The 15,009-nt window shown below is 55.5% G+C and overlaps 1 protein-coding gene across 1 annotated transcript; it reads left to right on the forward strand.

Moving 5' to 3' along the window:
• Positions 1 to 1,385: 1,385 nt before the first annotated feature.
• Positions 1,386 to 14,790, forward strand: LOC120388754 (olfactory receptor 52R1-like). The gene is made up of 4 exons (XM_039510821.1): positions 1,386 to 2,297; positions 2,913 to 2,922; positions 3,385 to 3,398; positions 14,587 to 14,790. The coding sequence occupies exons 1-4, from the start codon at positions 1,386 to 1,388 to the stop codon at positions 14,788 to 14,790; spliced, it is 1,140 nt and encodes a 379-aa protein (XP_039366755.1).
• Positions 14,791 to 15,009: the final 219 nt, after the last annotated feature.

Here is a 15,009-nt window from a genome sequence, read left to right on the forward strand (position 1 = left end):
TATCTGTGTGGTGTTGGGCGTGCAGGTGCAAAGGCTGTGTTTGTGCTGTATATGTGTGTGTTTTTGTGTATTGTGTATGCACATGCATATGTCTCTTTGTGTGTGTGTATGCTGTACGTGAGTGTGTGTGCTGTACATGTGTGTGTGGGTCTGTGTGTGGCTGTGCTGTACGTGTGTGTGGGGGGGTGGGTGTGCTGTACGTGTGTGTGTGTGTGGGTGTGTGCTGTACGTGTGGGTGTGTGCTGTACGTGTGGGTGTGTGTGTGTGTGCTGTACGTGTGGGTGGGTGTGCTGTACGTGTGTGTGTGGGTGGGTGTGCTGTACGTGTGTGTGTGCACTGTACATGTGGGTGTGTACAGGGAGAATATGGTGGAAGCTCCGTGTTTGTCACCTCCCCAGAGCGGGAACATCTCTCAGGGCTGGAGGGAGACGAGCCCCCGGAGAATCACAGACACAACAGCCCCTTCATGCCTCACAGTCCCTGACGCAGTGATGTGCCCAGGTCCTCGTCCTGCCTCTGGCAATGGCTGGCGCGGGGTGACTCAGAGACGCCCCCCACCGCCCTAGTGACACGCCGTCCTGGCGGGGGTGGAGCCCGCGGCTCTCCAAGGGGCAGGCCGGGCGGGACAGGACACGTATTTACTGAGCCCACCTCAGGGGGTGCCCCTGGGGCCTGCATGGAAGAACTGGCTCAGCCGTACGCGCGCCGCTCGCATGGGGCCTAGCGGCTGTGCCAGGCCGGCACCGCAGCCTCTGCCCTCTCCCCACCAGCAGAGAGAGGGCCAGACACGCCGCTGAGAAACTGGCTGCAAATTGGGGGCTTAGCCTATTTGCATAAAATCTCCAGCTCTCGGGCACTTCAGCCTGCGGGTCTGGGCTGCGGGCGGTTTGGGGGCGGAGGGCTTGGGGCTGGCTTTCAATAACAGGGAAAACAAACCAAAGCGAGAATCGCCAGGACAGGCCCGTGGTTCCCCTCCCGGCTGGGGCAGAGGATGTGGGATGTCTGTGAGTAGCCAGTGTTGGGGGCTGGATTTCACAGGGGACAGAGTGAAAGGGATGGGGGTACCTGTTCCTCTGCCAGGCAGAGACAGGGCCGGGCTAGCCTGGAGGAGAGGGCATGAGTGGCTGAAGGCTGCTGGGGCCAGGGAGCTGACCGCAGACTGGCACAGGCAAGACTCCTTCACACAAGAGGCCAGGGGTGATGAGGTGGCTCACAGCCCCGGGCCCCGAGAACCATCACAGAGAGCAGCCATAGAACTACCCTGGCTCACAGCCAGCCGGCTGACTAGCCATTCTTTGCACGCACAAGGCAGCCACACACTCTATTAATCGCTTGCAGGTCTCCGGAGCTGTTCTGCTCAAGTCGGATGTGTCCTTCAGCAGATCATGTCACCCGTCAGCAACGGCAGTCTCAGACCTCCCGCGTTCCTCCTGGTCGGCATACCGGGGCTTGAATCCACGCAGCACTGGGTCGGGATCCCTCTGTGCTCCATGTATATCGTGGCCTTGCTGGGGAACAGCATTGTTCTGTTTGTTATAAGGACAGACCCCAGCCTGCATGAGCCCATGTACTTCTTCCTGGCCATGCTGACCATCACCGACTTGGTCCTGTCCACATCCACCCTGCCCAAAATGCTGAGTGTCTTCTGGCTGGGTGAAAGGGAGATTGAGTTCCACGCCTGCTTCACCCAGATGTTCTTCGTCCATGCTTCCTCGCTGGTGGAGTCAGGCATCCTGGTGGCCATGGCGTTAGACCGCTATGTGGCCATCTGCAACCCCCTCCGGCATGCCGCCATCTTGAAAATCAGTATGGTGGCCAAGATAGCACTGCTGGTCTTAGTCAGAGGCCTCGTTGTGATAGCCCCCTTGCCCTTGCTCCTCATGAAGCTTCCTTTCTGCCAGGCTTACATCATCCCCCACTCCTACTGCGAGCACATGGCCGTGGTGAAGCTGGCCTGCGCAGACACCACGGTCAATGCAGCATATGGCCTGGTTGTGGCCCTGCTGGTGGGAGGGCTGGATTGCATGTCCATCGCTCTGTCCTACGTGATGATCCTCCGGGCCGTCTTTGGCCTCCCTTCCACCGAAGCCCAGCTCAAGGCTCTCAGCACCTGCACATCCCACGTCTGCGTCATCCTCGTGTTCTACGTCCCTGGGCTCTTCTCCTTCCTGGCACACCGCTTCGGCCAGAGTGTTCCCCTCCCCATCCACATCCTGCTGGCCAACCTCTACCTCCTGGTACCGCCCATGCTGAACCCCATTGTGTACGGGATGAAAACCAAGCAGATCCGCAATCGGGTGACCAGGGTCTTTCATGTGAGGGGTCCCTGAGTGCCAGAGGGAGGTCGCTTCACGCTCATTTCTCCAGCTGCCACACACCACTTTTATTTTTTAAATGTATCACAATTATTAATAATAAAACAATCACTGAGTAGCACTGCGACTCCACATGGAGCCTTAGGGACATAGGGGACGCTGGGCTCACAGCAGCCAATCTAACAAAAATAGAAGACAGTGAACCAGTGTGCCCGGAGCTGTACTAACACCTGATCACAGATAGTCCCTGCTCTGACAAGTGCCATTCATAGAATCATAGAAACATAGAAGATTAGGGTTGGAAGAGACCTCAGTTGATCATCTAGTCCAATCCCCTGCTCAAAGCAGGACCAACCGCAACTAAATCATCCCAGCAAAGGCTTTGTCAAGCCAGGCCTTAAAAACCTCTAAGGATGGAGATCCCACCACCTCCCTACATAACCCGTTCCAGTGCTTCACCATCCTCCTAGTGAAATAGTGTTTCCTAATATCCAACCTAGACCTCCCCCACTGCAACTTGAGACCATTGCTCCTTGTTCTGTCATCTGCCACCACTGAGAACAGCAGAGCTCCATCCTCTTTCAAACATCGCTTCAGGTAATTGAAGGCTGCTATCAAATCCCCCCTCACTCGTCTCTTCTGCAAACTAAATAAACCCAGTTCCCTCAGTCTCTCCTCGTAAGTCATGTGCCCCAGCCCCCTGATCATTTTTGTTGCCCTCCGCTGGACTCTTTCCAATTTGTCCACATCCCTTCTGTAGTGGGGGGACCTACACTGGACGCAAAACTCCATGGGTGGCCTCACCAATGCTGAATAGAGGGGAATAATCACTTCCCTTGATCTGCTGGCAATCCACCTACTAATAAAGCCCAATATGTCATCACCTTCAACACTCCTGGAGCTGGACCCAGCAGATATTGTCCTAAATAGCCCCAGAACTAAATGAACTTCATTGGACAGTTTTCCACTGAGACAACATACAAAGACAAAAGCTTTAATTTTAATGTATACATGAGCAGACGAATGAAGGCTGACAACCTTCTCAGTTGCAATGTGGTTGCCATGACAGGTCTAATGAGAAAGGTGGGAGAATTTGGTGGAATGCTTTGTGATATTGGACTTTTTAAAGGAGATCCTAGAGAAATCGTCTTATGAGACAGCACCAAACCATATACACCCCAAAGAATTCCTCTCCCGTTACTTCATAAAATAGAGATTGAGTTAAAGAGAATGGAATTAGAAGGGCATAATTAAGAAAATCTCTGAGCCAGCTGCATGGTGCACACCAATGGTACCTGTTGTGAAGAAAAATGGGAAAACACCCATCTGTGTGGATCTTAAAAGACTTAATGAACCCGTAGTGAGAGAAAAGTGTATCCTCCCAACACTAGAAGACTTCATCTCTAATGCTGCAGGAACTACTGTATTCTCTAAGCTAGATGCCGCAAGTGGTTTCTAGCCAATTTCTTTAGCCAAAGAGAGTGCTAAGCTGACTACATTAATTATGCCACTTGGGAGGTTTTTCTCTCAAAGATTAGTTTTTGGGATTACCTGCACTCCTGACATTTTCCAAAGAAAGGTGGCAGAGCTGCTAAAGAACATCAATGAGGTTGTTGTTTTTATGGACGATATTTTAGTCTGTGGGTCATCGATGGAAGAACATGACAAAAAGCTATTAAGGAAGTTCTGAGCTTAATCAGGGAGTCTGGATTCAAGCTAAAGAAAAAAAGTGGGTTTTGGCCTATACCAAACTGATTTTTTGGGACAGATAATAAACAAAGATGGAATTAACCCTAGCCCTGAGAAAGTAAAAGCAATTGTAGAGTTGAATGCACCAACAAGAGTGCCCGCAAGGAGATGCATACTAGGGATGGTACACTATCTTGGCCGATACCTAAACAGTGGTAAAACCACTCAATGACCCATTAAGGTCCAATGCATCCTGGCTAGGGGGGGGCAATTTAAGAGACTGCCTCCAAAGGGTAAAATAAATGATCCAGTTTCAAAGTTCTCACAGTCTAGTCTCTAGTTTCTAGTCTAGTTTCACCAATCTCACAGTGGTCAGTGCTGGGGTTAATAGCTGTGGACTTGGTGGTGTATTGTTGCAGCTACATGGACTTGAGTGGAAAACCAGTTGCATTCTGCTCTCGTACACTCACAGGATCAGAAGGATGACGTGTAGATTGAAAAGGGGTGCCTGGCAAGCATTTGGGCATGTGAGAACTTCTACAGACCCTACGCCTCTTGTAACCCTCATCAATGGGAAAGACCTGGATCAAGCACCACGGAGGTGCCAACGTCTTTTGATTAGGCCAATGCGATTAAATGCAATTGCTGAATATGTTTCTGGTAAAAATCTGGTAATAGCAGACATGTCCCAGAGTCCAGCATCGTACTCAAACACCTGTGGGCGAGAGGACGTTGTAAAGGTGTACATGGCTGTTGTGGAAGCTTACAGACCAGTATCAGGTAGGACACTATACAGCTGCTAGCAAAAGGTAAACAACTTCAGCCGCGCCGTAGTTACATTCAGGCAGGATGGCCCAAGTATCTAAAGAACACTAGGGCTATGGTAAGAGACCACTTTGCTGTACATGGGCAGTTAAGTGAATCCAGCGGATTTCCAGGTAAGGTAATCACATTGTCATTCCCAAACGCTTTGAGAGGACAACGTCTAGACCTCATTCCTGAAGGACATCATGGTTTAACTAAATGCTGAGTGGGCCAATCAGTCAATGACTCAGTGAGAACATCAATAAAGCAGCTTCATGCTGTCATGGATCCACAGGTCTGGTGCACTTGAACAGCTCCGGAACAGCTCCTGGGAGGAGCCCTTCAGTGTGGCAGCCCCCTCAGGGTCACAGTCTCTCACTGGAGTCACCACCTCCTGGGATTGAACCTCAGAGCCTTCAGCCCCCCACTTCACACTGTGAGCTCCCCTCAGCCAGTCCTCCTGGGTTGGACACCTGAGAGACTTGACCACCCAGAGGAAGCAATGCACCCCCAGCTTCAGCATCTGCAGTGACTTTCAGCCAGCACTGTGAACAGCAGTCGAGTTTATTCGATGTCGGGAACACAGTGTAGAAAGTCCTTGGGGGAAGCATAGAGAACAGAAAGTTACAGCATTGTCCATCTTGGTCAACCCAGAGCCCTCTGACCCATCTTCTGTCCCAGTCCAGGAGAGTCTGCTGCCCCTAGCAGCTCACACTTAATAATCCCGCACCTGGCCCCTCCTCAGTCCTTTGTTCTCCAGCTGATTAAGCATGATTGGCCTCCTGCGAAGCGGAGGGGAGGGGCATCCATGGTCGTTAGATATCAAATGACTGGACAATCGGAGTGGCCCTTGTCTTCTCAGACTCATGGAAATGGGGCCCAGGACTCAGAGGTGTTCATCACACCTGTATCGCGGCAGAGTGTAAACCTTTTCCCACCACCGAGTTAACGATGTAGCCTGGAGGGGAAACTGAAGCACGCACCGTGGTCCTACAAAAGTATTACAGAAAATGCCCAGTCTGTCACACATGTGAACACTGCAGAACTAACAGACCAACACAACCCAAAGCCTCGAATAACAGCACGTCTACTAGACAGACCCTGAAATAGGCTAGCAGCAGATTGCTGCGAATTCAGAGGACGCCATTATCTAGTTGCAGTGGATTATTTTTCTACATATACATTGAAATCGCATATTTGAACGATACAACATGTTGCAGTGTGATCAAAAAATCAAAGAGCGCCTTCACCCAGGCTGGTATTGCAGCACAACTATTGGTGGACAATGGACCACAATTCACTGCGGCTGAAGTTAAGTCTTTCCAAACAACATATGATTTTGAACACATCACTAGCAGCCTGCATGACCCACAAGCAACTGTAGAGGCAGAGAGAGCTGTACAGAGGGCCAAGGAAATACTGAAGCAGGAAGATCCATTCCTTGCTCTTCTGAGCTACAGATCAACACTCTTAGTAGTGATCAGCAGGGCCGGCTTTAGGCCGATTCCCCCAAATCGGGCCCCACGCCTAAGAGGGCCCCGCACCCAGCCAGAGCACGGCAAGCCCCGTGGTCCCTGCAACCCTGGCCGGAGCGCGGCAAGCCCCACAGCCCCACTCTCCTGGCTGGAGCTCTGGCCGGAGCACTTCACCCTAGCGGCCTCGCTCCCCTGGCCGGAGCACTGCAGCCCCCTGGCCCCGCTCCCCTGGCCGGAGCGCAGCAACCCAAAGTACCGCTGAAGACTCGGAGCGCCGCCCAGTGAGTACAAGCTCCACGAATCAGGCCCTGCAGTTGCTAAGGCCGGCCTTGGTGATCACCTATCGCCCATCTCAGCTCCTGATGCAAAGGCAGCTCAGGATAGTTGCAACCTTGGAAAAGAATTGAGCCTCAAAGCGGCTGGATCTCAGAAGAGTGGTCAGATCAGATCAACAGGCAAAAAGAGCTTATGGACACTTCTCTTACCGATGCCACTCAGAGAATTGCCTGATGGGAACCTGGTGACTGTGTTTGTGCCAAACTGGATGGAGGAACATGATGTAAAACTCCAGCTCCTGTAAAGAAAAAGAACACGTCTTTCTCCCCATCTGGGTTTATTTGGTGAGGCCTCCACCCCTCTCGCTCCTTCCTGGCAGGGTCACCGGGGCAGCGTGGGAAGAAAATTCTAACCACAGGGTAACCCCCACTTACTTGCCAGATAGCTGGAGACTCCCAAGAAATAACACAGACACATGCAATGTCTTTAACACAGTAATTACATCAAACAGCAGGTGAATGGAACAGAACAGGGCAAAACACTATTCTCAGGGCCACTGGTGCCAACACTGATAATACCCGTGAATTTCCCCAGTCACATGACCTGATACAGCAAAAGGTACGCCCTAGCACAAAGCCGGTATCGACCTGCACGGTGGCCGTGTGCGGTCTCTGCACGAGTGGGAATAACAACGTGAGGGGCGCGGGGCGGGGAGGGATTGGCCCATTCACTTTCCCTATGATTTTGGCTCCTAGATCTGCTAGGCATTGCAACACTGAACGCAGCAACACCTCCTCCCCCCCCACCCCTTTGCTGCATATTCCTGTTTTCTGGTCAGACAAGGAGCTTAAAAGCTCATCATCACCAGCTACCAGCAGGGGGCAGCAGCAGCTGGGACAAGAGGAGACCCAGCTGTTTCCAAATAGCAGGAGCAGCCAAAGAAGTCAGCCCCCGCCATGTCCGCTCTTGCTAGCACCCCCCCACCTCTGCCCCGCCATGGTCACAACATCCCCTGCTGCTCTGGGCACAGGGACCTGGCTTGTTACGTGTCTGTACAGGACCATGCACATCCGTGGCATTCAGTGAGGCTGGGGAAGCCATCTCTACCCTCCCCACGGGACACGGGACTGTCTGTCGGGGGAGTGTCCCCCCCACCCAAACAGATTAAAGCCAGCTGGAATCGAGGGGATGGGGGCACTGCAGGGGCCAGGCTGTACGCTGGCATCGCAGCTCATGGCCCACCTGGGTGCTGTCTCATCACATGTTCCTGTCGTGTCTGGAGCGGGGGGGGGGGGCTGTGACGCCCCTTCTGCACGGGAGGGCCGTGGGTGTCTCATGGAGGGGATGGATCGGGTTCATTCATTGCCCCGTCTAGCAGCCATGAGCCTCATTCTGGTTCTGTCTCCTTGTGGTCTTGGGATTCGAACGTGAGGGCTCTATAAGCCAGGCACTGCATAACAAAGCGGCGCAACCGAGTAGCCTGAGCACAGAGGTGCCAGGGCTACAAACCGCCAGTCCCAGAGGGGCCGGGCGCTGAACTGCCAGGCCCAGAGGTGCCGGGGCTCTGACCTGCCAGGCCCGGAGGTGCCGGGGCTCTGAACTGCCAGGCCCAGAGGTGCCAGGGCTACAAACCGCCAGTCCCAGAGGGGCCGGGTGCTGAACTGCCAGGCCCAGAGGTGCCGGGGCTCTGAACTGCCAGGCCCGGAGGTGCTGGGCTCTGACCTGCCAGGCCCAGAGGTGCCAGGGCTACAAACCGCCAGTCCCAGAGGTGCTGGGTGCTGAACTGCCAGGCCCGGAGGTGCCGGGCTCTGACCTGCCAGGCCCGGAGGTGCCGGGGCTCTGAACTGCCAGGCCCGGAGGTGCCGGGCGCTGAACTGCCAGGCCCAGAGGTGCCAGGGCTACAAACCGCCAGTCCCAGAGGTGCCGGGTGCTCAACTGCCAGGCCCGGAGGTGCCGGGGCGCTGAACTGCCAGGCCCGGAGGTGCTGGGCTCTGACCTGCCAGGCCCAGAGGTGCCAGGGCTACAAACCGCCAGTCCCAGAGGTGCTGGGTGCTGAACTGCCAGGCCCGGAGGTGCCGGGCTCTGACCTGCCAGGCCCGGAGGTGCCGGGCTCTGAACTGCCAGGCCCGGAGGTGCCGGGCGCTGAACTGCCAGGCCCAGAGGTGCCAGGGCTACAAACCGCCAGTCCCAGAGGTGCCGGGTGCTCAACTGCCAGGCCCGGAGGTGCCGGGGCGCTGAACTGCCAGTCCCAGAGGGGCCGGGTGCTGAACTGCCAGGCCCGGAGGTGCCGGGCTCTGACCTGCCAGGCCCGGAGGTGCCGGGGCGCTGAACTGCCAGGCCCAGAGGTGCCGGGGCGCTGAACTGCCAGTCCCAGAGGGGCCGGGTGCTGAACTGCCAGGCCCAGAGGTGCCGGGGCTCTGACCTGCCAGGCCCGGAGGTGCCGGGGCTCTGAACTGCCAGGCCCGGAGGTGCTGGGCTCTGACCTGCCAGTCCCAGAGGTGCCGGGCGCTGAACTGCCAGGCCCAGAGGGACCGGGGCTCTGACATGCCAGGCCCGGTGGTGCCGGGGCTCTGAACTGCCAGGCCCGGAGGTGCTGGGCTCTGACCTGCCAGGCCCGGAGGTGCCAGGGCTACAAACCGCCAGTCCCAGAGGTGCCGGGCGCTGAACTGCCAGGCCCAGAGGGACCGGGGCTCTGACATGCCAGGCCCGGTGGTGCCGGGGCTCTGAACTGCCAGGCCCGGAGGTGCTGGGCTCTGACCTGCCAGGCCCGGAGGTGCCAGGGCTACAAACCGCCAGTCCCAGAGGTGCTGGGCACTGAACTGCCAGTCCCAGAGGTGCCGGGTGCTGAACTGCCAGGCCCAGAGGGACCGGGGCTCTGACATGCCAGGCCCGGTGGTGCCGGGGCGCTGAACTGCCAGGCCCGGAGGTGCTGGGGCTCTGAACTGCCAGGCCCGGAGGTGCTGGGCTCTGACCTGCCAGGCCCGGAGGTGCTGGGCGCTGAACTGCCAGGCCCAGAGGTGCCGGGGCTCTGAACTGCCAGGCCCGGAGGTGCCGGGCGCTGAACTGCCAGGCCCAGAGGTGCCGGGGCTCTGAACTGCCAGGCCCGGAGGTGCTGGGCTCTGACCTGCCAGGCCCGGAGGTGCCGGGCGCTGAACTGCCAGGCCCAGAGGTGCCGGGCGCTGAACTGCCAGGCCCGGAGGTGCCGGGGCTCTGAACTGCCAGGCCCGGAGGTGCCGGGGCTCTGAACTGCCAGGCCCGGAGGTGCCGGGGCTCTGAACTGCCAGGCCCAGAGGTGCCGGGCGCTGAACTGCCAGGCCCAGAGGTGCCAGGGCTCTGACCTGCCAGGCCCGGTGGTGCCGGGGTGCTGAACTGCCAGGCCCGGAGGTGCCGGGGCTAGGAACTGCCAGGCCCGGAGTTGCCAGACCTATGAACTTCCAGGCTCACAGGTGCTGGGACTATTAACAGCCAGGCCCAGAGGTGCCAGGGGTAGGAACTGCCAGGCCCAGACATTCCGGGGCTCTACAGCTGCGAAGCCCAGAGGTGCCGGGCTCTGAACCGCCAGGCCCAGAGGTGCCGGGCTCTGAACTGCCAGGCCCAGAGGTGCTGGGGCTCTGAACTGCCGGGCCCAGAGGAGCCGGGGCTCTGAACTGCCCGTCCCAGATCTCTGAATTGCCAGACCTAGAGGTGCCTGGCTATGAAATGCCAAGCCAAGAAGTGCCGGTGCTATGGACTTCCAGGCCCAGAGGTGCTGGGGCTCTGAACTGCCAGGCCCAGAGGTGCTGGGGCTCTGAACTGCCAAGCCCAAAGGTGCCAGGATTCAGCCCTGGCTGGCCCAGAGATGCCGGGGCCCTCAGCTGACAGACCCAGCAGTGCCGGGGCTCTGAGCTGCCAGGCCAAGGGGTGCCAGGTGTAAGAACTGCCAGACCTCAGCCCTGGCAGGTCCTGGCACAAGTCACGCACTGGGTGTCTTTGTGCCATCTGTGACGCTGCTTCACCCTGCTGGTGTAACACTGGCAGACCCCGGTCGGCTGTGAGCGAGATCGAACCCGGGGCCTCTGGAGCTTAGGCATGAGCCTCTGCTGCATGAGCTAAAAGCCACGTAGTGCTTGGCCAAGGCTGGAGGGTAGAGTCATTTAACTCTCTCTAAGTGGTCTCGGTGCCACTAGGTGGGACAGAGCACCACACCCGGGAGGTGTGGGGGTTACACTGGCACCAGGACTTCTCTGGGAGCAGAGCCTGCCCCTGGACCTACCTGGGCCCAGTTCATCAGCAGGGACAGCTCCGCGGCAGGGTCTCTGGTGGCGAGCGGGCAGGGCGGGTGTAACTTGCTCCCTGGGGCGTCAGTGTGGGGAGGTAGATGAGTGGGGTGGGGCAGGGAAAGCAGCGCCTAAGGGGGTATGGATAGACCGAGGCCCCGTCAGCGTGTAACTGCCCTCGTTCTGCACACCTGCACAGCTGCTGTGAGTTGCACTATTCGTCCCCCCGCTTCACACCTGCTGGCACCCTGCGTGTCACTTCCACTGCTGTGTGATCCCTGGGGGAGCCGCCTGATGCTGGTTCTGGGTGCTGCACCAGCTTCTGTGCAGGATGCGTTCGGCCCCGCCTGCCTCAGTTTCCCCCTCTGTAATAGAGAATGTCGCTGGGATGCGGGAGGTGCATGGTTTAACTGGCTGCATTCACGTGCGACGGTGAGGGCTGAACATGCTAGGAGAGGGTCAATCACCCCGCTGATGCAGTGTGAGTGCAGGGGGCTGGCCGGGGGCTGATTTGGCCCCATGCAGCAGCCTCATGGATGGCCAGAGTGGAGAGCTCTCAGGTCACGTGCCCCGTTCGTAGGTATCCAAGCTCTGCATGGGGGCCGTGCTCTAGACGGATGGCACCTTTCCCAGGGTAAAGCAGGGCACAGAGCCTGCCCAGGAGCACCCGCCCTTGAGGAATGCCTCTCTCTGGCATGCATTGGCTGGGCCGTGCCCCAGGTGTGTGCGGCCTGGTTCTCTGAGCCTGGGCCCTGCAGCGCCTTACGCTCCCTTCAGAAAGCCCAGCCTGACTTTAGAGTCAGGTACATGTGGTATATCTTCACTTTAGTAAGGCTTTTGAAACTGTCTCGCATGAGTGTCTCATAAACAAACTAGGGAAATGCAACCTACATGGAACTACTATAAGGTGGGTGCACAACTGGTTGGAAAACCATTCCCAGAGCGTAGTTATCAGTGGTTCACAGTCATGCTGGAAGGGCATAACGAGTGAGGTCCCGCAAGGTTCGGTTCTGGGTCCGGTTCTGTTCAATATATTCATCAATGATGTAAATAATGGCATACAAAGTACACTTATAAAGTTTGTGGATGATACCAAGTTGGGAGGGGTAGCAAGAGCTTTGGAGGATAGGAATAAAATTCAAAATGAGCTGGACAAACTGGAGAAATGGTCTGAAATAAATAGGATGAAATTTGGACAAATGCCAAATACTCCACTTAGGAAGGAATAATCAACTGCACACATACAGAACAGGAAATGATTGCCTAGGAAGGAGCATTGCGGAAAGGGGTCTGGGGTCACAGTGGAGCACAAACTAAATATGAGTCAACAATGTAACATTATTGCAAAAAAAGGGAACTTCGTTCTGGGATGTATTAGCAGGAGTGTTGTAAGAAAGACACGAGAAGTCATTCTTCGGCTCTACTCAGCACTGATTAGGCCTCAGCTGGAGTATTGTGTCCAGTTCTGGGCACCACATTTCAGGAGAGATGTGGGCAAATTGGAGAAAGTCCAGAGAAAAGCAACAAAAATGATTGAAGATCTAGAAAACATGACCTATGAGAGAAGATTGAAAGAATTGGGTTTGTTTAGTCTGGAGAAGAGAAGACTGAGGTGGGACATGGTAATAGTCTTCAAGTACGTAAAAGGTGTTTATAAAGAGGAGGGTGATAAATTGTTCACTGAGGATAGGACAAGAAGCAATAGAATTAAATTGCAGCCAGGGTGGTTTAGGTTGGACATTAGGAAAAATTTCTTAACTGTCAGGGTGGTTAAGCACTGGAATAAATTGCCTAGGGAGGTTGTGGAATCGCTTTCACTATAATTTTTAAAGAAGAGGTTAGACAAACAACTCTTAGGAATGGTCGGTATAGTCCTGCCTCAGTCCCTGGGGCTGGACTAGATGACCTAAAGAGGTCCCCTCTGGTCCTACACTTCTATGGTTCTAGAATATAAATCAATAATTGATGCCCAGTCAAATTAGCTGATAATTATCTGCCCCAGTAGTAACGAGTTCCCTAGCTTATAGTCTCTGCCCCTCTGCCCACCCTGAGCCAGGAGATAGACTCTGCAGCCTGGAGAGAAGGGTGGCAATCCCATGCCCAGGTGAGCTCGAAGGTCCAGGAGATTCTAAGCCCATAGTGGTGTTTGCATGTCCCTGCACCCAGGTGTAGCTCTGTTAGTGCTCCTTGGGGTTCAGTGCAGGGGACATGTAATGGGACCTTTAGGCAGTGACTCTGTTTGCAAGTGTGCACTGACTTTTGTGGAGGGTGTTCCATGCAGGGGTGGCGTGGGGCCGTGGCTGAGACCCAGGCAGGGCAGTGTGCCTGGCACCGGGGTGGAAGTGCCCACAGTCACTGCCTCTGCTCTCACTGTTCTGGGGGGAAACGGAGGGCTTAACTCTCCACAGCTGTGGATCCAGCACCTTTCACAAGCACTAATCTCATCAGACATCCCTGAAGTTGCAAGGGCTGTGCACACCCCTGAAGCTGGGGTGGGGGGAAGGAGGCAAGGGACAGGGGTGTGTGGTGGTGCTGATCCTTCCAGCCTGCTGCTCTATCCCAGGGGAATAGGAGCACAGTGGAGCTTTTGGTAGAACACAGGATGGGTATGCTCAGGGGTGTCATTCTTTGGTGGTGCTGCTCATGTGATGAATTGCAGAGCCATGTGGTTACCTGCCCAGCCCTACTCATGCCAATCCGTTTCTGCCAGGGCTCCCTCCAGACCCCCAAACCTCTGAGCAGCGGCCAACCACCACCACCCTCTAAAACACGATCTGCCAGAGGAAGGGTTCCTTCCTTCCACCAAATGTAGAACTTCCTCTCCACATTATACTGCCCAAGCTCAGAACAGGCAACATTCAGACCTGGGCCGGTGTCAGTTTTAAGCTTTGACGTCTCCTGGCCCATCGGGGTAGAAGCTGGCACACTGTAGGATTAGAGGGCGGCGGGGGGAGGCCGGCAAGGCCGTCCTTAGGATTTATGGGACCCTGTGCAGTATTATTAAACTGGTGCCCCCACAGCCGACGGCAGCCCGGGCTGGCATGTGTATGTTAGATAAGGGGGGTCTGTTGAAGGATTTATTTAAAAAAACTGTATGTCTGAAGATCCAAGCATTCAAGGCTAAAGATGAATCCTCTGATCGTGCATCTAAAAATCTATGCAAGGATTTTTTAGTGATGTGATTTTATAATCTTCAGCAACACACTCATGAAATATTTTTAAAGCAAATTTTAAACGAAGATCCTGTAGACTAACGTGTTCTGAGTAAATATCACAGTCATGCACCACTGGTTTTGTCAGGACATCCAGAAACCAACAGTCAATCCCTGGGGGTTGGCAAATGCCTGTTCAATGGCTTCATTACCCCTTGAATGGCTCTTTAACCGTTTCAGTGTTGAGCTAATAGGTCTGGCAGGCTGGAGGCCTTTTCCCATTGAGGTGCTAGATCCCTCCGGAGGAAGACTCACCAGGCTATAGCAGTGATGGGAGGCTGCAGGAAGGGTCAGAACAGGGATAGGAAGAGGCCGGAAGGTGGACGCTAAGACCCAGGGGTGCCCCAAATTTTCGGGTGCCCTAGACAGCCCGGTGTGCTGTGTATGCCTAAGGGGGGCCCTGGGTGCCTGGGTTTCCAGTGGGAGCAGCTCTGTGGGCAGAGCTCTTCATCATGGTGTCGTGAGTCCTGATCCTCAGGGCTGTGCTGAGACGCTCTTCCAAGGACATCTGCCACAAGGCTTTTGGCACCTGTGGAGCCCACATCTATATCTTCACCAGCTTCTACAGCTGGCCTTCTCCTTCTTCACCCACCGCTTCAGCCCTAACGTCCCCCACCATGTCCGCATCCTCCTGGTCAACCTCTACCTCCTGGTGCCACCCACGCTGAACCCCATTGTGTACGGTGTGAAGACCAAGGAGATCTGGGTGCGAGTGCTCAACCTGCTCTGCCAGAAGCAAAGCATCCCTGAAGTTGGTGCTTGAGCCATTGTCCTAGCAGGGGATGCTCCACAGGAACTGGGATTCTGGACTTTTCCCCATAGTTCTCTCTGCTGCTCCATCCTTGTGGTGGCTCCTCCCAGAGCCTTCGAGTTCCCCACTACTCCCCCGTCTCTCCTTGGTTCCCTCTTTAATCCTGTATCCAGCTGACTCTAGCCACAAAAGTTCATGGTGTGGACTTGCTGCTTTATGCAATTCCGTTGC

The sequence above is a fragment of the Mauremys reevesii genome, linkage group 1, assembly GCF_016161935.1.
Source record: "Mauremys reevesii isolate NIE-2019 linkage group 1, ASM1616193v1, whole genome shotgun sequence".
Lineage (NCBI taxonomy): Eukaryota > Metazoa > Chordata > Testudines > Geoemydidae > Mauremys > Mauremys reevesii.